Here is a 27,160-nt window from a genome sequence, read left to right as displayed (position 1 = left end):
GAGTACATAGAATGAAAACTGGCTACAAGGGCAAGTTCAGAGGGTAGTGATAAATGGGGAGTACTCGGTATGGTCAGGGGTGGAAAGTGGGGTCCCCCAGGGTTCTGTGCTGGGACCAATCCTATTTAATCTGTTCATAAATGACTTGGAGGATGGGGTAAACAGTTCAATCTCTGTATTTGTGGACGATACTAAGCTAAGCAGGGTAATAACTTCTCCGCAGGATGTGGAAAGCTCGCAAGAAGATCTGAAAAAATGAATGGGGTGGGCAACTACATGGCAAATGAGGTTCAATGTGGAAAAATGTAAAATAATGCATTTGGGTGGCAAAAATATGAATGCACTCTACTCACTGGGGGAGAACCTCTGGGGGAATCAAGGATGGAAAAGGACCTGGGTACCCTAGTAGATGATAGGCTCAGCAATGGCATGCAATGCCAAGCTGCTGCTAACAAAGCAAACAGAATATTGGCATGCATTAAAAAGGGGATTAACTCAAGAGATAAAGTGATAATTCTCCCACTCTACAAGACTCTGGTCCGGCCTCACCGGGAGTATGCTGTCCAGTTCTGGGCACCAGCCCTCAGGAAGGATGTACTTGAAATGGAGCGAGTACAGGGAAGGGCAACAAAGCTAATAAAGGGACTGGAGGATATTAGTTATGAAGTAAGGTTGCGAGCACTGAACTTATTTTCTCTAGAGAGGAGAAGCTTGAGAGGGGATATGATTTTAATATACAAATACCATACTGGTGACCCCACAATAGGGATAAAACTTTTTCGCAGAAGTGAGTTTAACAAGACTCGTGGCAACTCATTAAAATTAGAAGAAAAGAGGTTTAACCTTAAACTGTGTAGAGGGTTCTTTACTGTAAGAGCGGCAATGATGTGGAACTCCCTTCCACAGGCAGTGGTCTCAGCGGAGAGCATCAATAGTTTAAAAAAACTATTAGATAAGCCCCCGAACGACCACAACATGCAGGGATATACAAGGTAATACTGACATATAATCACACACATAGGTTGGACTTGATGGACTTGTGTCTTTTTTTTCAACCTCACATACTATGTAACATCAATAGACAGCAAGTATGGAATCATGTTGAATGAAAAAGCTAAGGAAGCCACATTGTGTAAAACCACATTTTAAAAAATTACATTTATTATAAAAAGCCTCTAATTACCTACAATATAAAAGAATGATAAGCACTCATCTATAAAAAGCCAATTCCGGGAATCAAACCAATAACTTCCTGATTGTAGAGTGTGTGATGTCATCACAATCGATAGCTCCGCCCTACACGTTTCATCACATCTGATGTCAGTGGGGAGCGTGGTAGGTTTATGATTCTGAGCAAGAGACCATAAGGATACACAAGTGCATTTGACTCTATTTTAACCACTTCCCGACCAGCCGCCGGAGTTATACTGCAGCAGGTTGGCTCCCCTGGGCGAGCCGTCGTAGCTATACGTCGGCTCGCTTTCAGAACACTATGGGGCGCGCGATGACCGCCGGGCTCCCACGATCGCGCCACACAGAGACAGAACGGAGATCTGTCAATGTAAACAGACAGATCTCCGTGCTGTCAGGGGAGGGGAGACTGATCTGTTGTTCATACTAAGTATGAACAACGATCGGTCTCCTCACCCAGGCAGTCCCATCCTCCCACAGTTAGAATCACTCAGGACACACAGTTAACCCCTTGATCGGCCCCTACTGTTAACCACTTCCCTGCCAGTGTCATTTATACAGTAATCAGTGCATTTTTTTAGCACTGATCGCTGTATAAATGTCAATGGTCCCAAAAAAGTGTCAAAAGTGTCCGATCTGTCCCCCACAATGTCGCAGTCCCAATAAAAATAGCAGATCACCGCCATTACTAGTAAAAAAAATAATAATAAAAATGCCATAAATATAGCCCATATTTTGTCGACGCTATAACTTTTGCGCAAACCAATCAATATACGCTTATTGCGATTTTTTTATTACCAAAAATATGTAGAAGTATACATATTGGCCTAAACTTAGGAAGACATTTGTTTTTTAAAAAAAATTTTAGGGATATTTATTATAGCAAAAAGTAAAAAATATTGTTTTCATTTTTCAAAATTGTCGCTCTTTTTTTGTTTATAGCACAAAAAATAAAAATTGCAGAGGTGATCAATTACCACCAAAAGAAAGCTCTACTTGTGGGGGGAAAAAGGACATCAATTTGTTTTTGTACAAAGTTGTATGCCTGCGCAATTGTCAGTTACAATGACGCAGTGCGCTATGAACAAAAAAAGAGCAACAATTTTGAAAAAAAAAAAACAACACAATATTTTGTACTTTTTGCTATAATAAATATCCGCAATTTTTTTTTTTTTAAAAAGCAATTTTTTTTCTCAGTTTAGGCCGATATGTATTCTTCTACATATTTTTGGTAATAAAAAATTGCAATAAGCCTATATTGATTGGTTTGCGCAAAAGTTATAGCGTCAACAAAATCGGAGATAGATTTATGCCGTTATTATTATTATTTTTTTTTAGTAGTAATGGCGGTGATCTGCAATTTTTATTGCGACTGCGACATTGGGATGATTGACAATTATACAGCGATCAGTGCTATAAAAATGCACTGATTACTGTATAAATGTCACTGGCAGGGAAGGGGTTAACACTAGGGGGCGATCAAGGGGTTAACTGTGTTCCCTGTGTGTGTTCTAACTGTAGGGGAGGGGACTGACTATAGGAGATGACAGATTGTGGTTCCTAGCCATTAGGAACTCATGATCTGCATCTCCTCTCCTCACAGAACAGGGATTTGTGTGTTTACACACACAGGTCCCTGCTCTGCCTCTTGTGCTCGCAATCACGTGTGGCCGCGGTCATCGCGGGCGCGCTCCTGCTATCACACTTAAAGGAGCCGGCATACAGCTATGATGGTTCGCGGGATCGTGCCGACCTGCCGCCGTATAATGATGACAGCTGGTCGGCAAGTGGTTAAAAGGGTGAGCTGGAGTTTGGCTTTAATGTGTTAGCATATCTAAATCTGCTGGTACATCTAACACTCTCTTCCCCCCAGATAAACAATGCTGGTGTCCAAGGATGTCCCTGTTGCTCCTTAATCTAGAGTGGGGGCACTCTAATACAGGAGGTGGGTTAATGTCCAGATCACAAGATCAAAACAAAGGGGGAAAACCTAAAAACGGAAACTAATGCAGCCATCAAATTTAAGGATTGGTAAGCTGCAATATATTATATTTTTGTTTGTGGGGTTTAATAACGCTTCAAACTTCAGGCAGATGTACAAGACACAAATTACTAGAGCTTTGTATTAAGGACACACATTAATGCAGTTTCATATTAATTCATAAATTAAATGATTTTTAAATGCAACTAGGGCAAGAACCAGAATTTGAATTGGCTTCTGTCTCTTGCAATCCACCGTATGGAAGACTAGTAACTCTGGTGAGTTACATGCAGATATGTTGACAAAGGACAAAGTGAGTAGAAGGATGACCTAATCAGTCTGATGTTGCTCTTTTAAAGAAGGGGGAGAGACACAGGAAGTGCCAACCTGAGTGTAGTATATTAAATGCGAATTATTAGAAAAGTAAGTAATGCACTTACAAGAAATAACATAAAAACAGGCTCATCTGTAAATAGTGGTGTCTGCAGGTATAGATCGGCATCCAAAACGAGCGTCCACAGATCTGGCAGATGACTGGGGGAGCCCCAATCCGTCCTGTGGCCACCAGGAAGTTGGTCCGGGCCGACGTGGAGCGCAGAAAGATGACGTCACCAGGAAGCAGACAGACACCAGGAGAGGAACAACTGGTCAAAAGAGGCTACCCCTTTGGGAGCATCGGGGGGGGGGGATGGTGGGGGGGCGCTGGATTATTGGTATTTATCGGTCTGGGCTGGCCGCAGGACAACAGGCTCCAGCACACCTGATGGTCATGTGATCACTAATCACAAATGGGTCAGCCAGACACTGAATATTAAACCTACCCAGGGATGTTTAAGAGCACAGCAATAAATAAATGTGAGTTTAGATCGAAACAAAATGTCCATATAAATATCTATAAATAAAAAGGAGAAGGGGGATAGAGCCCGCAAAATTCATAAAGATATTATATATATATAAATATCTCTCATAGTCACAACATCTAAATAAATAGCGTATACACGCCGTGTATTAAATTAAAAAAATTATAAAATAATATATTGTATGGAGTTGATAAGAGGTGTGTGTATCGATTTACCTTAGCAATACGAATACAACGTGTTTGTATCTCACTGAAGGGATGTATATGGTGCGTCCATACCGATTATTAATAGGTATATACCTATACCTAAATGTGTATACCCTGAAGTAATACTACTTAGCACTATAACTAGGGTACTTACTATGAGTGGGATAACGGATAGTGGGACAGGACCATAAGGGTCCGCTGCAAAGGACGGAAAAAAAAAATTTGAAAAATGGTTATAAACGAGAAACTGATGACATAAACTGAGAAAAAACATAATAGGCTATTATAGGAGGGTATGAACTTCTATTTCTTTGCTAAACTCCCCAGGTGCCAAAGCCCCTAAAGAGTAGATACAGAAGGATTCCTGCTGGCATAGATGCTTGAATTGTTCAGCTGCAGGAAACGTCCCAGGAATGGATTCTAAGAACCAAACCTTAAGGCCCAGGGTGGATTTTTTGTGTTGACATAGAAAGTGTTTGGGAACACTATGGTGATCACGGCCCTTTTTCAATAAATCCTCTATGCTCACCAAAGCGTGCCCTTAGTGCTCTAATGGTCCTTCCTACATAAAGGAGCCCACAGGGACACGTTAGACAGTATATAACATAATCAGTGGAACAAATATAAAAATTATTGAATGAATATATCTTCCCTTTGGCTGTAAACATTTTTTGCCCATGTTGAACGAATTGCCAGGTCAGGCAAAGTGTTTTTTTCACTGATACATGCCAATTATTTGGATAAGTACCAATAGTTGGCATGTATCAGTGCAAAAAAACACTTTGCCTGACCTGCCAATTCGTCCAACATGGGCAAAAAACGGTTACAGCCAAAGGGAAGACAAATTTGTTAAATAATTTTTATAATTGTTCCAATCGATTCAAGCATCTATGCCAGCCGTAATCCATCTGGATTTACTCTTTAGGGCAGGCATGTCCAAAGTCCGGCCCACAGGCCAATCACGGCCCGCGTTCCAGTTTGATACGGCCCCCTGGTGATTTGTATACATACCGTATTTATCGGCGATGCCTCAGAGGGAGCGGGACGAGTGTCAACAGATTACATACAGGAGAATCTCCTGTTTACTCAGCGGCAACTGTAATAGGAAGTTCTGTCTCTTGGGCTGCCATTGGACTTGGAGATTCTCCTGTATGTAATCTATTGTCACTTGACCCCCCCTCCCGGTCCCCTCCTTGTGCGCATGGATCAGGCTGCACTGATGGCAATGGTAAGGCTGAATTGATTGCAATGGTAAGCCTGCATTGATTGCAATGGTAAGGCTGTATTGATTGCAATGGTGAGGCTGCATTAATTGCAATGGTAAGGCTGCATTCATGGCAATGGTAAGGCTGCAGATGGGCACTGATTAGGCTGCATTAATGGGCACTACTGACCCTTATTTTGCTTCACAGTTCTTTATTTAGAATTAAATTTTTTTCCTGAAACTTCCCTCTTAAAGTGAAGGTGTGTGTTATAAATACAGTATATCCTAATAAAACGCCCGAGCTCATCCTTAGTCCTGAGTGGCGCTCGGATTTTTTGGGGCCACAAAAAAATAAATAAATAAATAAATAAATAAAATATATATATATATATATATATATATATATATATATATATATATATATTCAAATAGCACGCCCGAGCTCATCTCTTCACCACACACAGCCACAAAGGCAAGAGAATTCTTGTTGGGCAGTGTATTCATACCTCCCAACTTTTGAACTTCCCAATGATGGACACTTCAGTCAAGGGACAACCTGCGGCAAGCACCACGGCAAAATGTGGGTGTGTAATGTACAGAGCGCAGGGGTCGGGAGGGTGTAATGCACAGAATGCAGCATCGGGAGGGTGTAATGCACAGAATGCAGGGGTCAGGAATGTTTGGAGTCTGCATTTTTTTACTACAAGTACTGAGTGCAGGGTTGCTGGGTGCACTACGTACAGAATGCAGGGTTGAGGGGCGCGCTACATACTGAGGGCAGGGTTGCGCTACATACTGAGGGCAGGGTTGCAGGGTGCGCTACATAAAGAGTGCAAGGTTGCGGGGTGCACTACATACTGAGTGCAGGGTTGCACTACGTACTGAGTGCAGGGTTGTGGGGTGCGCTACATAAGGAGTGCAGGGTTGCGGGGTGCACTACATAAAGAGTCCAAGGTTGCACTACGTACTGAGTGCAGGGTTGCGCTACATACTGAGTGCAGGGCTGCGCTACATACTGAGTGCAGGGCTGCGCTACATACTGACTGCAGGGTTGCACTACATACTGAGTGCAGGGTTGCACTACATACTGAGTGCAGGGCTGCACTAAATACTGAGTGCAGCGCTGCGCTAAATACTGAGTGCAGGGCTGCGCTAAATCCTGAGTGCAGGGCTGCGCTAAATCCTGAGTGCAGGGTTGCGGGGTGCGCTACATACTGATTGTAGGGTTGCGGGGTGTACTACGTACTGAGTGCAGGGTTGTGGGGTGCACTATGCACTGAGTGTAGGGTTGTGGAGTGGGGGGAAGTGGGGGGAGAGGGGCGTAAAGGAAGGAGGGGGGAAGAAGGGAGGAGGGAGAAGGAGGGGGAGAACAAGGAGGGAGGAGAAGAAGGAGGGAGGAGAAGAAGGGGGAGAAAGGGGGGAGAAGGAGGGAGAAGGAAGGGGGGAGGAGAAGAAGGAGGGAGGAGAAGGAGGAAGGAGAAGAAGGGGGAGAAAGGGGGGAGAAGGAGGGAGAAGGAAGGGGGGAGAAGGAAGGGGGGGGGAGAAGGAGGGAGAAAGAATGGGGGAGAAGGAAGGGAGGAGAAGGAGGGGAAAGAAGGAAGGGGGGGAGAAGGAGGGAGAAGGAGGGAGAAGGAAGGGAGGAGAAGGAGGGGGTAGAAGGAAGGGGGGGAGAAGGAAGGGGGGAGAAGGAAGGGAGGAGAAGGAGTGGGGAGAAGGAAGGGGGGAGAAGGAAGGGGAGGGGGAAGTGAGAGAGATCCTAGCCCTGTCTGCAGTCCCTCCTGCGGGAAGGTGTGTGTGTGTGACACAGTACCTTCCATGCAGTGCGCAGAGCCCGTTCTCATAGCACGGTGGCCACGGAGCTGCTCCATCCAGCAGATCTCCTGCTGTCTCTGGCTGCACCTCCTGCCCGTCCATCCTAATCTCCGGTCAGCCTGTCCAGATCGGTCCTGGGCTGAGAGGTCTTTGATGCTCTTCTCCCTACTCCGGAGGCCAGGCAATCGGTTCTGGCCTCCCTCATGGCTCTTCATCCCCGCTGCCTTCTGGGGTCCTCGGCCGGGTGCTGTCCTGCTCCCCGGACCTGCTGCCACTCTCAGTCTTCATGTTCACCCAGGGCAGAACCTGATTGGTCAGGCTGCCCCTGGGTCCACAGAGTGCTGGAGGGGGAGGTGGAGGCAGCAGCGCTGACATAAAGATCACCATGCAGGGAGACGTGAGCAGCGGCGGCTGAAAAAAAGCCCTGCACCAGCTCGCCCTTGCCAATAATTTCAATGGAGCCAAGTGGTGGAACTTGTTCCGGCACTTGGCTCTGCTCCGGGACATTACACTGACATTACATTGGGGACCACGATCCATTTCCCGGGAAGGTCCCGGCCAATCCGGGACAGTTGGGAGGTATGGTGTATTAGTGGTCGGACGAACACACTTATGCCCTGTACACACGGTTGGACTTTCCGTGGACTTTCCGACGGAAAATGTGCGATCGGAGCTTGTTGTCGGAAATTCCGACCGTGTGTAGACTCCATCGGACTTTTTCCACACAAAGTTTGAGAGCTGGATCTAAAATTTTCCGACAACAAGCTCAGATCGCACATTTTCCAATCGTGTGTAGATCAATTCTGACGCACAAAGTGCCACGCATGCTCAGAATCAAGCAGAAGAGCCACACTGGCTATTGAAATTAATTTTTCTCGGCTCGTCGTACGTGTTGTACGTCACCGCATTCTTGACGTTTGGAATTTTCGACCAACTTTGTGTGACCGTGTGTATGCAAGAAAAGTTTGAGCCAACATCCGTCGGGAAAAATCAGATGGATTTTGTTGTCGGAATGTGCGATCGTGTGTACAGGTCAAAAGATTGAATTTTAATGGTTCAAAGAGTGTCAGACAAAATGGTCAGCCCTCACTCCTGCTCAATTCATCAAATCTGGCCCGCTTTGAAAAAAGTTTGGACACCTCTGCTTTAGGGACTTTGGCACCTGGAATGGTAAACAAAGAAATAGAAGTTCATACCCTCCTATAATAGCCTATTATGTTTTTTCTCAGTTTATGTCATCAGTTTCTTGTTTATAACCATTTTTCAATTTTTTTTTATTTATTTTTTTCCGTCCTTTGCATCGGACCCTTATGGTCCTGTCCCCCTATCCATTATCCCACTCATAGTAACTACCCTAGTTATAGTGCTAAGTAGTATTACTTCAGTGTATACACATTTTGGTATAGGTATATACCTATTAATATTCAATATGGATGCACCATATACATCCTTTCAGTGAATTACACACACGTTGTATTCCTAAGGTAAATCGATACACACACCGCTTATCAACCCCATACAATAAGATCCATTCATTTATTTATTGATTTATCCCTTCATTGAGAAGTGTGGTATCATTCTTGTGTATGTGCTTATTTGGTGTGAATGCACATGTATACGTGCACACTTGCACCTTGTTGTGATGTGTACATGGATATTTTATTGTAGCTATGACCGTCATTATTATTGTTTTGTGTATGTGCGCATGCTTGTGTATATATATATATATATATATATATATAAATGTGTGTGTGTGCATATGTGTGTGCATGTATGTATGTGCACACATGGCCAATCTAATTGTCATTTGTTTAACAATGCCTTTTAATGATCTTCTGAAAGTTTTAATTCATTTTTATTATTATTATTTTATAATTTAATACATGGGCGTATATACACCATTTATACGTGTGTAGATGTTGTGACTATAAGAGATATTTATTTATATATATATATATATACGCACACACACACACACACACATATATATATATATATATCTTTATGAATTTTGCGGGCTCTGTCCCCCTTCTCCTTTTTATATATAGATATTTATATGGACACTTAGTTTCCATCTAAACTCACATTTATTGCTGTGCTCTTAAACATCCCTGGGTAGGTTTAATATTCAGTGTCTGGCCGACCCATTTTGTGATTAGTGATCACATGACCATCAGGTGTGCTGGAGCCTGTTGTCCTATGACCAGCCCAGACAGATAAATAACACCATTCCAGCGCTTCCCCCCTAGGCCTGTAGAAGGAGCTGATGCTCCAAAGGGGTAGCCTCTTTAATCCAGTTGTTCCTCTCCTGGTGGGTCTCTGCTTCCTGGTGACGTCATCTCCCTGCGTGCCGCAGCGGCCCGGACCGACTTTCTGGTGGCCACAAGAAGGATTGAGGCTCCCCCAGTCATCTGCCAGAGCCGTGGACGCTCATTTTGGATGCCGATCTACACCTGCAGACACCACTATTTACAGATGAGCCTGTTTTTATGTTACTTCTTGTAAGTGCATCATACCGCCCAACTTTTTGAGATGGGAATGAGGGCACCTGTCAGCAAAAGTATGCAGGCATAGAACACACCCCTTGCCACCCCCCCCTTAAAGGATAATTGTACAAAAAACAAGATTGGTTAAACCCACAAGTGCCTTTTTTACCACTACTATTCCTTCATATTGGCTTTTGGAATTTACAAATGCAGCAATTTAGAAATCAGATGAAAGGTTTAGCTCTGGAAAACACTTTTTGATAGATAAAAAGTGCATTTTATATACACATCTATATAGATCAGACCAAAATGAGGGACAAATGAGGAGGGATGAGGGACAGAGGGACATTGCTTCAAATCAGGGACAGTCCCTCCAAATCAGGGACAGTTGGGAGCTATGAGTGCATTACTTACTTTTCTAATAAATCGCATTTACAATACTACACTCAGGTTGGCGCTTCCTGTGTCTCTCCCCCTTCTTCAATCTGCTTACAGAGCTGGCTTTTCTCTGAGGACAGCTGCCTCCTGCCACCTCACCCTAAGAACTGTTGCTGTTTGGACTATTGAGCCGTTATTGCTCCCATATTGCCTGTTATATTACTTCTTGTAGACAAATATTTGCGCTTACAGTTTTTTCTTTTCATCTGATGTTGCTCTTTTGCTGTCCAGTCAGCAGGCTGGGGTGGAGAGAAGACACCACTGCAATCCTTTACTGTAAAGGGTGTCATCTACCCGGCGGTGAAAAAACTTGAATGTACAGAAATGCAAATCTTTTGACAGGTAAACAGCTCTTCTATATGTATCTGATCACATATAGGAGAGTTCAGCATTAATACAGCAGAGATGTTCTGACTATTATGTTATTTTAAAGTGGAACTTAATTTTCTGATTAAAGTCCTGCTAGATCACCTTAGGCTGGCCCCTTTTGCAGGTATAGCTATGTAAAACATTAAAAATTAGTGTCTATACTGTTTAAAATCCAGTAATACACAATCTCACCCTGCTCTGCACATGCTCAGTTGCTCTCCATTTTTAGGCACTGATGAATTTGTAGAGGCCGATCTGCTTACAGCCATGAAGAGAAATTAAACCCTCCTATCCTCTACAGCCAAGAAAGCTGCTTCTGTTTCATCTGTAACTGTCATCAGGGCCGGACTGGGAATAAAAACCAGCCCTGGAAATATTTTCATACCAGCCCCATAGTATTTTTATACCAGCCCAATCGCATAACGTCTTTATTTTCTTGTTCACAAAAGGGAAAACCATACATTTTAAAGCACATTTGAAGAGTGTATTATATATAGATAAGAGAGACATGGAATTTACAAACAGCAGCAATTTTTTTCAAGGTAAAAATCATGCCATTTACTGGCACATTTTTTATTGACACTGCAAAAAAAAGGTGCCGTAAATGGCAGTTTTCAGTGCAAATATCAATATTTAAGCTATAAATTGCTATTAGCAATGTGTTAAGTTAAACAAAAGTCAAAAACCATATTTCTCCATTTACATGAAAGTCAGATTAATATAACCCAACACAGAGTTCCCCCATATATCAGGAGGATTCCCCTTTACAGTGCAAGGGAACTCTGACATAAAGGGGAACATTGCAGATCATGATCTAAGCGGTAACTCTGATATAAAAGGGGGGCACTGGTGACCAGAGACCCCACTTATATCAGAGTCCACTGCATTCCCCTTTACATCAGAGTTCCCCCTTGCACTGTAAGGTGGAATCCTGCAGACTATGATGTAAAGGGGAACTCTGTGAATGTGGGGAGGACTCTGGTGACCAGAGACCACCTTCTGCAGAAAAGAAAACACTAAGGTACGGGGTTTACTGATATAAGGGGTAAACCTTTATATCAGTGCCCCCTTACAATATTGTATTGACCCCCCCCTCTCAGGCTGACCTGGCGGCGCTGTCACTGACCTCCTCTCAGGTGCACCATGCAGGGCTCAGTCAGTCGGCTCCAGCTCGGTGGCTCTGGTTTTATCCCATAGTTTCCTCTCCATAGTCCATACATGTATGACTTCTCCCATGACCCCCATCCCTGAGGCACTCCCACTGTTGACTCCACTCCAGACTGCAGACGTGATATAAGACAATAGATGGTCAGAGGCTGCCGATGGTACAGGGGAGGTCAGAGGCTGCAGGGGGGGGGGACAGGAGGTCAGAGGCTGCCGATGGTACAGGGGAGGTCAGAGGCTGCCGATGGTACAGGGGAGGTCAGAGGCTGCGGAGGGGGGGGACAGGAGGTCAGAGGCTGCAGGGGGGGGGACAGGAGGTCAGAGGCTGCAGGGGGGGGACAGGAGGTCAGAGGCTGCAGGGGGGGGGGACAGGAGGTCAGAGGCTGCAGGGGGGGGGGACAGGAGGTCAGAGGCTGCAGGGGGGGGGGACAGGAGGTCAGAGGCTGCAGGGGGGGGGACAGGAGGTCAGAGGCTGCAGGGGGGGGGGACAGGAGGTCAGAGGCTGCAGGGGGGGGGACAGGAGGTCAGAGGCTGCAGGGGGGGCAGGAGGTCAGAGGCTGCAGTGGGGGGGGGGGACAGGAGGTCAGAGGCTGCAGGGGAGGGGGACAGGAGGTCAGAGGCTGCAGGGGGGGCAGGAGGTCAGAGGCTGCAGGGGGGGCAGGAGGTCAGAGGCTGCAGTGGGGGCAGGTGGTCAGAGGCTGCAGTGGGGGCAGGTGGTCAGAGGCTGCAGTGGGGGCAGGAGGTCAGAGGCTGCAGGGGGGGGCAGGAGGTCAGAGGCTGCAGTGGGGGCAGGTGGTCAGAGGCTGCAGGGGGGGGCAGGAGGTCAGAGGCTGCAGTGGGGGCAGGAGGTCAGAGGCTGCAGGGGGGGCAGGAGGTCAGAGGCTGCAGTGGGGGCAGGTGGTCAGAGGCTGCAGGGGGGGCAGGAGGTCAGAGGCTGCAGTGGGGGCAGGTGGTCAGAGGCTGCAGGGGGGGCAGGAGGTCAGAGGCTGCAGGGGGGGCAGGAGGTCAGAGGCTGCAGGGGGGGCAGGAGGTCAGAGGCTGCAGTGGGGGCAGGAGGTCAGAGGCTGCAGTGGGGGCAGGAGGTCAGAGGCTGCAGTGGGGGCAGGTGGTCAGAGGCTGCAGGGGGGACAGGAGGTCAGAGGCTGCAGTGGGGGCAGGTGGTCAGAGGCTGCAGGGGGGGCAGGAGGTCAGAGGCTGCAGTGGGGGCAGGTGGTCAGAGGCTGCAGGGGGGGCAGGAGGTCAGAGGCTGCAGGGGGGGCAGGAGGTCAGAGGCTGCAGGGGGGGCAGGAGGTCAGAGGCTGCAGTGGGGGCAGGAGGTCAGAGGCTGCAGGGGGGGCAGGAGGTCAGAGGCTGCAGGGGGGGCAGGAGGTCAGAGGCTGCAGGGGGGGCAGGAGGTCAGAGGCTGCAGGGGGGCAGGTGGTCAGAGGCTGCAGGGGGGGCAGGAGGTCAGAGGCTGCAGTGGGGGCAGGTGGTCAGAGGCTGCAGGGGGGGCAGGTGGTCAGAGGCTGCAGGGGGGGCAGGAGGTCAGAGGCTGCAGGGGGGGCAGGAGGTCAGAGGCTGCAGGGGGGGCAGGAGGTCAGAGGCTGCAGTGGGGGCAGGTGGTCAGAGGCTGCAGTGGGGGCAGGTGGTCAGAGGCTGCAGTGGGGGCAGGAGGTCAGAGGCTGCAGGGGGGGCAGGAGGTCAGAGGCTGCAGGGGGGGCAGGAGGTCAGAGGCTGCAGGGGGGGCAGGAGGTCAGAGGCTGCAGGGGGGGCAGGAGGTCAGAGGCTGCAGTGGGGGCAGGTGGTCAGAGGCTGCAGGGGGGGCAGGAGGTCAGAGGCTGCAGTGGGGGCAGGTGGTCAGAGGCTGCAGGGGGGGTAGGAGGTCAGAGGCTGCAGGGGGGGCAGGAGGTCAGAGGCTGCAGGGGGGGCAGGAGGTCAGAGGCTGCAGTGGGGGCAGGTGGTCAGAGGCTGCAGGGGGGGGGTGGTCAGAGGCTGCAGGGGGGGCAGGAGGTCAGAGGCTGCAGTGGGGGCAGGTGGTCAGAGGCTGCAGGGGGGGCAGGTGGTCAGAGGCTGCAGGGGGGGCAGGAGGTCAGAGGCTGCAGTGGGGGCAGGAGGTCAGAGGCTGCAGTGGGGGCAGGTGGTCAGAGGCTGCAGTGGGGGCAGGTGGTCAGAGGCTGCAGTGGGGGCAGGTGGTCAGAGGCTGCAGGGGGGGCAGGAGGTCAGAGGCTGCAGTGGGGGCAGGTGGTCAGAGGCTGCAGGGGGGGCAGGTGGTCAGAGGCTGCAGGGGGGGCAGGTGGTCAGAGGCTGCAGGGGGGGCAGGAGGTCAGAGGCTGCAGTGGGGGCAGGTGGTCAGAGGCTGCAGGGGGGGCAGGAGGTCAGAGGCTGCAGTGGGGGCAGGTGGTCAGAGGCTGCAGGGGGGGCAGGAGGTCAGAGGCTGCAGGGGGGGCAGGAGGTCAGAGGCTGCAGGGGGGGCAGGAGGTCAGAGGCTCCAGTGGGGGCAGGAGGTCAGAGGCTGCAGGGGGGGCAGGAGGTCAGAGGCTGCAGGGGGGGCAGGAGGTCAGAGGCTGCAGTGGGGGCAGGAGGTCAGAGGCTGCAGTGGGGGCAGGTGGTCAGAGGCTGCAGTGGGGGCAGGTGGTCAGAGGCTGCAGGGGGGGCAGGTGGTCAGAGGCTGCAGGGGGGGCAGGTGGTCAGAGGCTGCAGGGGGGGCAGGTGGTCAGAGGCTGCAGGGGGGGCAGGTGGTCAGAGGCTGCAGGGGGGGCAGGTGGTCAGAGGCTGCAGGGGGGCAGGTGGTCAGAGGCTGCAGGGGGGGCAGGAGGTCAGAGGCTGCAGTGGGGGCAGGTGGTCAGAGGCTGCAGGGGGGGCAGGAGGTCAGAGGCTGCAGGGGGGGCAGGAGGTCAGAGGCTGCAGGGGGGGCAGGAGGTCAGAGGCTGCAGTGGGGGCAGGTGGTCAGAGGCTGCAGGGGGGGCAGGAGGTCAGAGGCTGCAGTGGGGGCAGGTGGTCAGAGGCTGCAGTGGGGGCAGGTGGTCAGAGGCTGCAGGGGGGGCAGGAGGAAGAGGCCACCAGACGAGTACTCACTGCGGTACTTTTAAAAATGGCGCCGATCGGCGCCATCGTCACTGCGCATGCGCCCGCATTTCCGAGAATTGCCGAGTGTGTACGGACTTTCCCGAGCACAGCTAGCTCGGGAAAGCCCTACACACTTCCGACAGTAGCTCTGGCGCATGCGCAGTTGCATGTAAGCCTGGCGGCCCCGCGGCCATGTTTCTTTCAGGCGCCGCTGCCCTCACAGCGGCACCAGGGGCAGCCAGACAGCCGGCCCACCGGGGGATTTCCCGGTATCCCGGTGGGCCAGTCCGGCCCTGACTGTCATGGTGCCGCACATGTGGTCAATTGGTGACACGTTTGGTTGAGGACACAAGCAAATGTGACAGTTCGACATGTAGTTATAGTTATATTGAGGAGTTTAGTTCCACTTAATGATACTGCTGTTCAGGGGCTCTGTTTTTCAATAAAATGGCAGCCTCCAGCAAGTAGAAACAGGAGCAATGGTGGAGGCAATTTACAACACACACTAATGTTGGCAGCATAATTATTAATGTGGAATGTATGTCCCTTGTTAAAGAACATTATTTTTTTATCAAGTTGTTATTGGTAAAATTCTGCTTTAAATTGAAATATCCTTATTTTTGCTAAACCAGCTTTCATGTTTATTTCTACCCAAAAATTCCAGATTATAAAACTTTCCAGCATTTTTTGTTTTGTTCAAGAACCATTCGAAAAAAGGTCCCTACCTTGTAGTTTTCATGAATTTCACTATTGGATTTTTGTACTAGGACTTCATGTAGCGCATCTTTATACACTTCATTCCAGCTGATGTTTATGTTGTCATTTGGAGTGCGGTAGGCACTTATGACTGGAGGCTTTAATTTTGCTAAAAAAAAAAATTACAAAGATGTGATGACAATTTAACAAACAGACAACGGTTAAAAATAAACCACATCGTATGGTATAAAAAATTTGTTTTATAGCAGTACCTGGACATATGTGCAATGGCCTCTATTCACTATAATTAAAATCTCATTCACAGCCTGAAAAGCCGACAGAAGAGTTTTCTGTGAAAGAAACAGAAGCTCCAACATGCATACATACTTTGGTCCTCTAGGGACAGCTCACCAGTGACATGATTGCTAGGAAAGCAAATAAATCACTCACATCTTACTATGGCGCCACCCTGTCACTTCTCCCTCGATGGCGGGTGAGACTTTGCATTGACCAGTGCGGAAGCAACTCCATTAATGGCAGTGAGAATTTTTGTTAGCAATCATGCTGCTGGACAGCTGTTGCCAGGAGCAAGATCATTAGTGTTACATGGACTTACAAAATTCTAAAGGGTATGGACACAGAGGTAGAGTTGCAGCAAATGGTTTGGCCAGAGCATGAGTTCAGGCCGAACATTGGCTGTTTGCCTCTTTGATGAACACCCAAGTTATCGGGGCGTTCGGCCGTTTGTTTGGCCTGCCCAACGTCCACAATGCACTGCGCTGCCGCGCAGTGCATTGGATGCCCTGATTAGCTGAAGCAGTGAAAGCTTTGCTCAGTCAGGACACATAGCACTGTCAGAGACATGATTGGACACTGTAATGATGACTTTATCCAATCATGGCTCATTGCTCATAATCCCACCCCACACTATAAATATATTCCTCCCATTGCGGCCTTTTGCAGTGTGATATTGGAGAGACGTAGAACTGGGCTCTGTTTAGTGCTACTGGTGAGTTAGTGTGCTATAGTGTGTACTACTGTGATTATATTGTGAGTGTAGAGTAACAGTTGAGTGTGAATCTAGTGATAGTTCAGTCAGTGTGAGTGTAGTGTGTCATCTTTACATTAGTGTGAATCTAGTGATAGAGCAGTGTGAGAGTAGTGTGACCGTCAGGGATGTGTTAACATAGGGGTTATTGGAGCTGCAGCTCCAGGCCCCTTACCTTAAGATAGGACAATTTGCAAAAAAAAAACGATCTAGTTTCAAGGGTCGTAAAGACTTTTGATTTGGTATGTAGCCGAAGACCTACCCTACTACTGGTCAAAATTTGGGGCTCCTATGGTTCTGGAGATACGGGGCTCCTTGCGCAGCCTGTCAGAAGCTACATACAGAGCAGCCAGTTTAAATACAAGCTGGCACACTCTGTGTGCAGCAGACTGAGAGGATGAGGTCACAGTGCCTCTCCTCACTTCTTGTCAGAGGCACTGAGTTCAATGGACAGCTTGGAGCCTTGGAACAGTGGTAAAGTACCATTGGCCCCAGCTTTCCAAAAAAAGACACATGCTCCCTTCCAGCCCAGCTCTCTTAATTACAAGGAAATACATGTGTTTATGGGTATAAGGTTTACCCATAATCCCATGTTTTTCTAACACAGTTAAGAGGGAGAATGAGAATCTTCTGCTAATGAAAAGGTACTGTTTTAATCAAGCTATATTATATATTATTATACTTTTTTAACCTGTTACTTCTATCCAAAGTCTGTGAAAGAGACCAGAATGTATCCAAAAAATCTCTAATATTGTTCCGAGTGCACTAAATTTTGGACCCATCATACAAACCGGTTCCCTAAGCCATTGTTTATAAAATAAAGGACGATTGCAGGGAAAATTTCAATTTTTTGGCTTTACTGTTGCAGCAGGTTCTATACACGGTACAGATGAAGTAGACCCCCCAGGCACTATATTTAAAGGATTTTTTCATTTTTATTGTTATTTCTCATTTTTATGGTTTCACTTTAAGCATCAGTAAATCACTGCTCATTTAAAATGATGTTTTTTACAAACTTTGTTTTTTTTTTATACATGTCCCTCAGGGCAGTATCCGGACCCCTATACCCTTTTGTATGCCCAATTACTTGCATATAAGCCTTCAAAATGGGCACTTTTGATTTTTCCAGTTCGGGCCCATAGACTTCAATGGGCTTCATTATTTGGTTCCGAACTTTTGCGATGTTCGAAAGTTCTGCCGCGAATCTAACCAGGAGTCGTTTGACTCATGTTTAAACTGTGCAAAAGTCCACACACTGAACATCTTAGAAAGTTGGGGATGTTGGTAAGTATAATCTATGCCAAAAGTGCTGGGGAGGCAGAACAGAAAAGGATAACTACACCAAAGGTGCAGTGCTCCTATAAAATATCTTACTGTAGCATATTTACACATACCGCCTCCACTCAAAATCCACCTAACCACAATATTATCAGGAAAATTTATAAAGAGAGTCTACAGCTCACCTTAGAATTACATTGTGTCTCTGCACGATAAATATAAGTGCGGGCAACAGATTTATATACCTGATGAAAAAATCTGTGGAAAGCACCACATGCGGAGACACAATGAGACAGGAATGTCCATACAGACAGACACTCTCATACATACAATTCATTGCCCTCTGTTGTTCACAAGGAAAGAGTGGACATGATGGAGAACTAGTGACTCCCCATCAGGTTCTGCACACTCTCTACAACACCGGGGGCTGTTGGTTGTGAAATTTCCACTAGGCGGTGTATGTATTTAGGAGCAATGATATTGCTGCTGTCCCTACAACCCTGTTCCTTGGAAAAAGCCCAGGACTGAGCCGTAGCAGAATAGCTTACTACAAAGCGTGACTGTCCCAGCAAACCCAGGACAGTTGGCAAATATGAAGTCGGAGCTAAAACAGAACTGAAGTTTTTTTGGAACAGACTGAAACATTCAAACTATTATCGTACAAAAGACATCTCTTCTGCAATAAAATATACCTACCTGTCTTCTCGCTGTCTCGTGCAGCTTACATTGCTTGCACTGTTCCTGTCTGCCAATGAATGACTCCTGTGCATGCACAACAGTTATGTCATCCCGTGCTGGCCAATGAAGACTCCCAAAGACCACCCAGGGGGAAGATGCCGGTTCTGCTGAGGAGCCCGGGACCACTAGAGAGGGGGTAAATTTAGTTCCCTTTTAAGCATGTCAACTGTTAGCTGAAACAGTTTTGAGGATAGGAATGAGTAAGTTTACCTGACATTCTGTACAAGGCTCTGACCTTAAATGCTGTTTAGAAAAGTGTGTTTAGTATCTAGTGCTATTTTCTATTCTATTTTGTGTCTCTAGTTATACATACCTATGCTATTGGCACCCACATAGTAGAGGTATGGCTTGACCTCCTTTGACCAGTCTGACACTGCTGTTACCAGTTTGCTCAATGTAGCAATCCGATTTTGAAATCTAAACTGGCACCCGGTAGGAATTCCATTGCTATAGGTATAGTTAGAGCAGGAACTCCCTGTAGGTAATAAATCATGAAACCTAAAATCAAGAGCACAATGAGAAACAAAACCACATTATAGAAAATGTTTGACCAAACAGATATTATAGCATAGATAAACACCGGAGTAAAAATGTAATATATTGCAGTTTACCAGTTCTTAGATGGTGACTGCATGAGTCCAGCCTGAGCTCGTTTGGCTGGACTTCTCCAGAGGGTCACAGGAGTTCAATTCGTTTCGCAGTCCTGAGACCCATTTTAAGCAGAGAGTGGTCTCCGCTGATGTCCCCAAGATCAGTCCAAGCACCGCGTCATCCCAACCACGGAGTATGGATCTGCCAGGTGCCTGGACTGATATCCATCTCAGCCTCTCAGCGAGCCACTGAGAGGCTGAAACAGCCACTCCCCACCCCTCCACAGCTCAGTGCTCCTGACAGCAGGAGCAGAGCAGGAGAGCTGCTGATTGACAGGCAGCAACGCTCTGCTCTCAGGCCCTACATCCGGATGCAGGGGGATGGATGCAGCATCAGACCGATGCTGCATCCACCTAGGTAAGTATGATTAGGGAAAAACAAAAAACAAAATCATACTTCTCTTTTAAAGTGATTGTAAAGGTTCAAATTTTTTTTTTAAATGACAAACATGTTATACTTACCTGCTCTCTGCAAGGGTTTTGCACAGAGCAGCCCCAACCCTCTTTTTCTGGGGTGCTCCAGCGGCACTCCTGGCCCCTCCTCTTCATCGGGTGCCCCCATGGAGACCCGCTTTCCCTGGGGGCACCCATGCGGGCACACGAGTCCCGCTGCTGCGTTTATTGACACAGACAGCAGGACTCACCCCCCCCGCTCTCGTGTCACTGGATTTGATTGACAGCAGTGGGAGCCAATGGCTCCCACAGCTATCAATCTATCCAATGAGGATGGAGACAGCTGCTGGAGATGCTGGGCTCGTGCTCGTTGCTGGAACAGATGGGTTCAGGTAAGAAAAAGGGGGGAGGGGGCTCTGGGGGCAGCTGCAGCACAGAAGGTTTTTCACCTTAATGCACAGAATACATTAAGGTGAAAAACCTTGAGATTTACAACCCCTTTCATTTTTTTTGTTCATCTTGCCAGAAATGCACTGCTCATGTCACTTTTTGGGACAATAAATAGAAAAAAATGTTATGTTATGTAAACTACTAATCTCCTCAACCACCATGTAATGGAGATAAACAAAAGGAAGGCATAGTAATTCAGCCTGGGTAAAAAATATGGTTGCCTCAATAGATTTTTTTCCTGTATAACTATGTCTCACATTACTCCCCTTTATTATATTAACAAACCATGCACAGGACATGCAAGGATACAATGCCCCGTCATCTTCTGCCCAGCATAAGAACATTGGTAATCAGTTCTTTGTCTGAGTCTCTCCTACACTGTATTGCCAAAAGTATTGGGACACCTGCCTTTACATGCACATAAATTTTAATGCCATCCCAGTCTTAGTCCGTAGGGTTCAATATTGAATTGGCCCACCCATTGCAGCTATAACATCTTCAACTCTTCTGGGAAGGCTGTCCACAAGGTTTAGGAGTTTTTGTGCCCAAAAAAGGTGCAGGAGCTTTGGCACGTTTATTGCGCATAGGGCAGCCTATTCACAACAAATGTCCAAAAAAATTGAAAAAAAAATGTGAATAGGTGTCACGCAGATGTCAATAGGGCCTTACTGTGAACATTCTAACTGTGATGATTGTATTACATATACTTTAAAACTTAGCATATGCTGAAATAATACATGCCACAAGTAAGGGAATTCGCTTTCAGCCCATTGTTCTCTTCTTGTAGGGAATAGACTATAGATAACTATTGCAGATATGGAGGTGACTTCAGATGTATAGGAGGGAGACTCGGATGATGAACAGATTACCATATTATTGAGCAGGATACGCCAAAGCATGTATACTTGCATGTTCATTGCACGCTGTCTTCATTTTTTTTTTAACAAGCAGGATTGCTCTTTATCAAACACATAAGTGGTACATAGTCAACAGGTATGCATACTGTGTTAATTTAACTGAGAGGATAACAAGAGGCATCCTCAGAAAAAGTAAAATCTAGGAATTAAAGAGTAGATTAAATTGCAAAAACAATGATGTCATTTTAAAAATGAAGTGCCCATGAGCAGCTTGTATAAAAAACCCAATGTATTAAAGAATTCCAGGTATAGATATTTTTTACAAATGTCCAGCTTTGACAATGCTGTAGCTATGCATATACCATACCCCATTGGGAAATGCAAAGCATTCTCTGAAAGGTGCCTGTGCCAAGCAGGTGACCTACTGTGTTCACAATTTACCAGGAGATCACTGGAGTAGTAGTGTCTACTACAGTGATTTACCAGCTTCTAGAGGGGGCCCACAGGAATGGTATATATGTAATTACATTGGTTCAGGCTGGACTAACGTAACTAAGTAAAAACATCCATACCTGGAATTCTTCTTTTATGGTGGAATTCTGATTCCTCAACACTTTCCCGAAAAGGAGCATACCCCAGCCAGCTAACATTTCAAGTTCTGAAAAGTGTACCTTGTTTTAAACAAGGAAATGTACAGTGAATACATTTGTTTCAAATTTTACATCCCAAGGGATTGAATTGAATGACATACCGGTATTTTGTTTTTGGGAAATATGTGTGATAGTGTTAATAGCAAATAAGTATTTATGGAATTTGTATTTATTTATTTTTTTATAGAACAAGAAGAAGGCTAATTGCCACTGCTAATAAGAGGATTAACTTGCACCTTTCAACAAGTAACACAAGTGTTTGTTGATTTCATGGGCTGGATTGATCATGTGATGTAATTTGTTATACATTTAATCAAATATTTTATTTAAACTTGTTGAAGACTTGATGAAGGCTATGAGATGTGGCCGTAAGCTTGTGTATACTTAAATACATTAAAATAGGAATGATTTGAAAAGGTGGTTCATTCCTAAAGTGGGATATTGGTGTTGCATGCACCCATATGGAGAATAGATTAAAGTACTTGTAGTCATATAACTTACTGTTTAGGCTGTGAAAAATTTGAAGAACATGACAATTCCACACTCGTCCTGTATGAAATGAAAACAGTCAAATTAAAAAATATGTATGCTAAATATATACTGTATGTATATACAGTATCTCACAAAAGTGAGTACACCCCTCACATTTTTGTAAATATTTTATTTCTTTTCATGTCACAACACTGAAGAAATGACACTTTGCTACAATGTAAAGTAGTGAGTGTACAGCTTGTATAACAGTGTCAAAACTGCTGGCAACATAAGTGAGTACACCCCTAAATGAAAATGTCCAAATTGGGCCCAAAGTGTCAATATTTTGTGTGGCCACCATTATTTTCCAGCACTGCCTTAACCCTCTTGGGCATGGAGTTCACCAGAGCTTCACAGGTTGCCACTGGAGTCCTCCTCTACTCCTCCATGACGACATCACAGAGCTGGGGGATGTTAGAGGTCTTGCACTCCTTCACCTTCCATTTAAGGATGCCCCACAGATGCTCAATAGGGTTTAGGTCTAAAGACATGCCTGACCAGTCCATCACCTTTACCCTCAGATTCTTTAGCAAGGCAGTGGTTGTCTTGGAGGTGTGTCTGGGGTCGTTATGATGGAATACTGCCCTGAGGCCCAGTCTCTGAAGGGAGGGGATCATGCTCTGCTTCAGTATGTCACAGTACACGTTGGCATTCATGGTTCCCTCAATTAACTGTAGCTCCCCAGTTCCGACAGCACTCATGCAGCCCCTGACCATGACACTCCCACCACCATACTTGACTGTAGGCAGAACACACTTGTCTTTGTACTCCTCACCTGGTTGTCCCCACACGCACTTGACAACATCTGAACCGAATAAATTTATTTTGGTCTCATCAGACCACAGGACATGGTTCCAGTAATCCATGTCCTTCCTTAGTCTGCTTTTCTTCAGCAAACTGTTTGCGGGCTTTCTTGTTCATCATCTTTAGAAGAGGCTCCCTTCTGGGAGGACAGCCATGCAGACCAATTTGATGTAGTGTGTGGCGTATGGTCTGAGCACTGACAGGCTGACCCCCCACCCCTTCAACCTCTGCAGCAATGCTGGCAGCACTCACACGTCTATTTCCCAAGACACCCTCTGGATATGACGCTGAGCACAGGCACTCAACTTCTTTGTTCGACCATGGCGAGGCCTGTTCTGAGTGGAACCTGTCCTGTTAAACCGCTGTATGGTCTTGGCCACTGTGCTGCAGCTCAGTTTCAGTGCCTTGACAATCTTCTTATATCCTAGGCCATCTTTATGTAGAGCAACAATTTTTTTTTCAGATCCTCATAGAGTTCTTTGCCACGAGGTGCCATGTTGAACTTCCTGTGACCAGTATGAGAGAGTGAGAGCGATAACACCAAATTTAACACACCTGCTCCCCATTCACACCTGAGATCTTGTAACACTAACGAGTCACATGACACTGGGGAGGGAAAATGGCTAATTGGACCCAATTTGGTTATTTTCACCTAGGGGTGTACTCACTTTTGTTGCCAGTGGTTTAGACAGCAATGGTTGTTTGTTGAGTTATCGTGAGGGGACAGCAAATTTACACTGTTATATAAGCTGTAAACTCACTACTTTACACTGTATCAAAGTGTCATTTCTTCAGTGTTGTCACATGAACAGATATAATAAAATATTTACAAAAATGTCAGGGGTGTACTCACTTTTGTGAGATACTGTATATACACACACACCGTCATGGCCAAAAATATTGTCACCAGTGCATTTCTATCTGATAAAGCACCACTTTGCCCAGAAAATCATTAATTACAATGTTTAGGCATTCTCAGATTTATTTCTTTTGTTTGTATTGGTATGACACACAAAAAAAAAAAAATGGAGAAACAAAAAGCCAAATCTGACACATTCTACGCAAAACTCCAAAAATGGACTGGACAAAATTATTGGCACTCTCAATTTAATATTTGGTAGCACAGCCCTTGGAAAAATAACTGAAACCAATCGCTTCCTGTAACCATCAATGAGTTTCTTACACCTCTACTGGAGTTTTGGACCACTCTACTTTTTCCAACTGCTTCGGGTCTCTCAGATTGGAAGGGTTCCTTTTCCCAACTGCTGTTTTGAGATCTTTGCATGGTGCTCTATGGGATTTAGATCTGGACTCATTACTGGCCAGTTCAGTACTCTCCAGTGCTTTGTCTTAAACCATTTTTGGGTGCTTTTTGATATGTGCTTTGGGTCTGCCACGTCTACCCCAAACCCAGGTGTCAGATACTATAGCTGGCTACTGTGTTCTTCACCTATAGCAGCCCCCATTTCCATAAGGCAAGCAGGCCTACCGGTACTCGGTTGCCTCCAGGTCTTATACACAATGCTATAGTGCCTGGCCACCACACCAGGGCAGGCGCGAACTGCTCAAAGCAAACAGGTACTTGCGGTTAGCAGACAGACAGAGTGGTTCTTAGACAGTCCAGGTAAAAGGTAGGCTGAGTTCAGGGAATAGTCCAATATCTGGTCTAAGGTCATACACAGGGAAATCCAAACTAGCAGAGCAGGGCAGACAGACAGGGGGCTTGATCAGGAATTACACACGTATCACTCTCTATCACGAGCGTGCAAGTGATTTCCCCTGTGGCAACATGTCTAAAAGAGGCAAAGACCAGCACCCGGGACCCGACCATGCGGCCCAAGATGGCGGCCACGCACCTCGCTTGGCCAAGGTAGCTGCACAAAAGCTGTTTGCAAATAACATAGCTAAGGAGACTCCCACTAAGTTGATCCCTCTGTCTGTGGAACCTGCTTCAGACCTTTCCACAGAGGAGGACAGTGGCCCAGCATGGCCAGAGGACCCTGCTGAAATTCCCATGTGGGACACAGTACTTCTGCTATCCCCGTTTCAGAGATTGAATCCACTGTCCCTGATACACAGGATCCTGAACCCACATTGAGACAAATATTTACAGCAGTCACCACCTGAAATACCACTCTGGCAAATCTGACTATTGAAATTAAGGGGGTGAAAATAGAACTGGTGCTGGTCCGACAGGACATGCAAAAACTTAGGGATCGCACAACAGTCTTAGAGGGTCGCATGAGTACAGTGGAGGATGATGTGGCATCAATACAACATGAGCTGTGGCAGGTGTAGCCTTTAACCTCCCGCCATGCTGCCCGACTGGAGGACATGGAAAACAGGCTTAGACTAAATAATGTGCGGACAGTGGGCATACTTGAAAAAACGGAGGGGAAAAAATCCTGTTGCATTCATCGAGCGCTGGCTTGTGGAGACTTTTGGAAGGGAGGTGTTCTCTCCAATGTTTGCAGTGGAACGTGCTCATCGAGTCCCTGGCAGGTACCCTGGAGAACCGCCAAGGTCCTTTTTATTTAAATTCCTGAAATTCCTGAACTTTAAAGACCAGAACTACTACTCTATATCTCTAATCAACAAGTGGAAAATGAGGGGTTCTGTTGAAACCAAACCACGGTCAGGTAGACCAACTAAAAATTCAGCCACAACTGCCAGGAAAATTGTTTGGGATGCAAAGAAAACCCCACAAATAATTTCAGGTTTAATACAGGACTCTCTGAAAACATGTGGTGTGGCTGTTTTAAGATGCACAATAATGAGGCACTTGAAGAAAGATGGGCTGCATGGTTGGGTCGCCAGAAGAAAGCCATTACTACGCAAATGCCACAACGTATCCCGCTTACAATACGCCAAACAGCACAGAGACAAGCCTCAAACCTTTTGTCACAAAGTCATTTGCAGTGATGAGACCAAAATTGAACTTTCTGGCCACAGGAGAGTAGTCAACAAGGCCTATGATGAAAGGTACACCATTCCTACTGTGAAACACGGAGGTGGATCACTGATGTTTTGGGGATGTGCGAGCTAAAAAGGCACAGGAAATTTGGTCAAAATTGATGACAAGATGAATGGAGTATGTTATCAAAAAATACTGGAGGAACATTTCCATTCATCAATCAAGAAGCCGCGCATGGGACGTACTTGGACATTCCAACATGACAATAAACCAAAACACAAGGCCAAGTCGACCTGTCATTGGCTACAGCAGAATAAAGTGAAGGTTCTGGAGTGACCATCTCAGTCTTCTGACCTCAATTTAATTGAGCCACTCTGGGGAGATCTCAAACGTGCAGTTCGTGCATGACAACCCAAGAATTTACAGGAACTGGAGGCTTTTTGCCAAGAGGAATGGGCAGCTTTACCATCTGAGAAGATAAAGAGCCTCATCCACAAATACCACAAAAGACTTCAAGCTGTCATTGATGTTAAAGGGGGCAATACAAGGTATTAAGAACTGGGGTATGTAAACGTTTGATCAGGGTCATTTGGATAGTTTCTGTTGTCATTGTGATCTTAAAAGAGTAAACACAGTTGATTGATACTAAATGACTTCAGCCAAACACTAACCATGAGTGAAATAAACAGTTTTTGTGTTATCATTCATATTCTCTGAAAAAGCCTGTCAGACCCCGCCTATGACCCATCCCTGACCCCGCCAATGGCCCACCCCTTACCCCGCCCCTACATTTTGCACAAAGTACAACGTCTTTTTATTAAAAATTTAAGCTGGAGGGGGTCTCTCTCTAACAGTGTCCATTAGACAGTTTGTTAGAAAGCTTCCCCTCCAGGCCCCATTAAAGTCTACAACAGAGTCTAATAGGACCTGGAGGGGGGTCTCTCTAACAGAGGCCCTTTCAGTGTTCATTATAGAGTCTGTTAGAAATGTCCCCCCAGGTCCCATTTGAGACTACAAAGGGGTATAAAGGAGGGGGGGCCTCTTTCTATCAGAGTGTACAGTGAACACCTTCATTCACTCTGGTCCTCACAAGACCCCCTCCTTTTGCCATAACTCTCACCCCTGCCCCAATATCTCACAAAGTAGAAATAAAATTGGTACTGTGTAGCGCTACTCTTACTTTAACTTTGGGTACTGTAGCTGTGGCTGGTTCCCGCATCCTCTGTGGCTGGCTGGCACCCTGCTGTGGCTGGCTGGTTCCCTGGTGTGGGTGGGTCACCGTGGGTGGCTGGCTGGCCCTGCTGTGGGTGGGTCACCGTGGGTGGCTGGCTGGTTGGCACCCTGGCCCTGCTGTGGGTGGGTCAACTTGGGTGGTTGGCTGGCACCCTGGCTCTG

General features: G+C 46.6%; 1 protein-coding gene across 1 annotated transcript in view; it reads right to left on the bottom strand.

Annotated features, from left to right (window-relative positions):
- The window catches only part of LOC141108005 (interleukin-13 receptor subunit alpha-1-like), a 178,980-nt gene that overhangs the window by 46,197 nt on the left and 105,623 nt on the right, over nucleotides 1–27,160 (bottom strand). The window contains exons 5-7 of the mRNA XM_073599155.1: nucleotides 22,018–22,065; nucleotides 18,830–19,014; nucleotides 15,482–15,621 (exon numbers count right to left, since the gene is read on the bottom strand). Coding sequence (XP_073455256.1) covers nucleotides 15,482–15,621; nucleotides 18,830–19,014; nucleotides 22,018–22,065 — 373 coding nt within the window. The remainder of the gene's footprint in view (nucleotides 1–15,481; nucleotides 15,622–18,829; nucleotides 19,015–22,017; nucleotides 22,066–27,160) is intronic.

The sequence above is a fragment of the Aquarana catesbeiana genome, linkage group LG09, assembly GCF_042186555.1.
Source record: "Aquarana catesbeiana isolate 2022-GZ linkage group LG09, ASM4218655v1, whole genome shotgun sequence".
NCBI classification, from domain to species: domain Eukaryota; kingdom Metazoa; phylum Chordata; class Amphibia; order Anura; family Ranidae; genus Aquarana; species Aquarana catesbeiana.
Note: the sequence above shows the minus strand (reverse complement) of the source record. Positions and strands in the feature narration are given on the sequence as shown.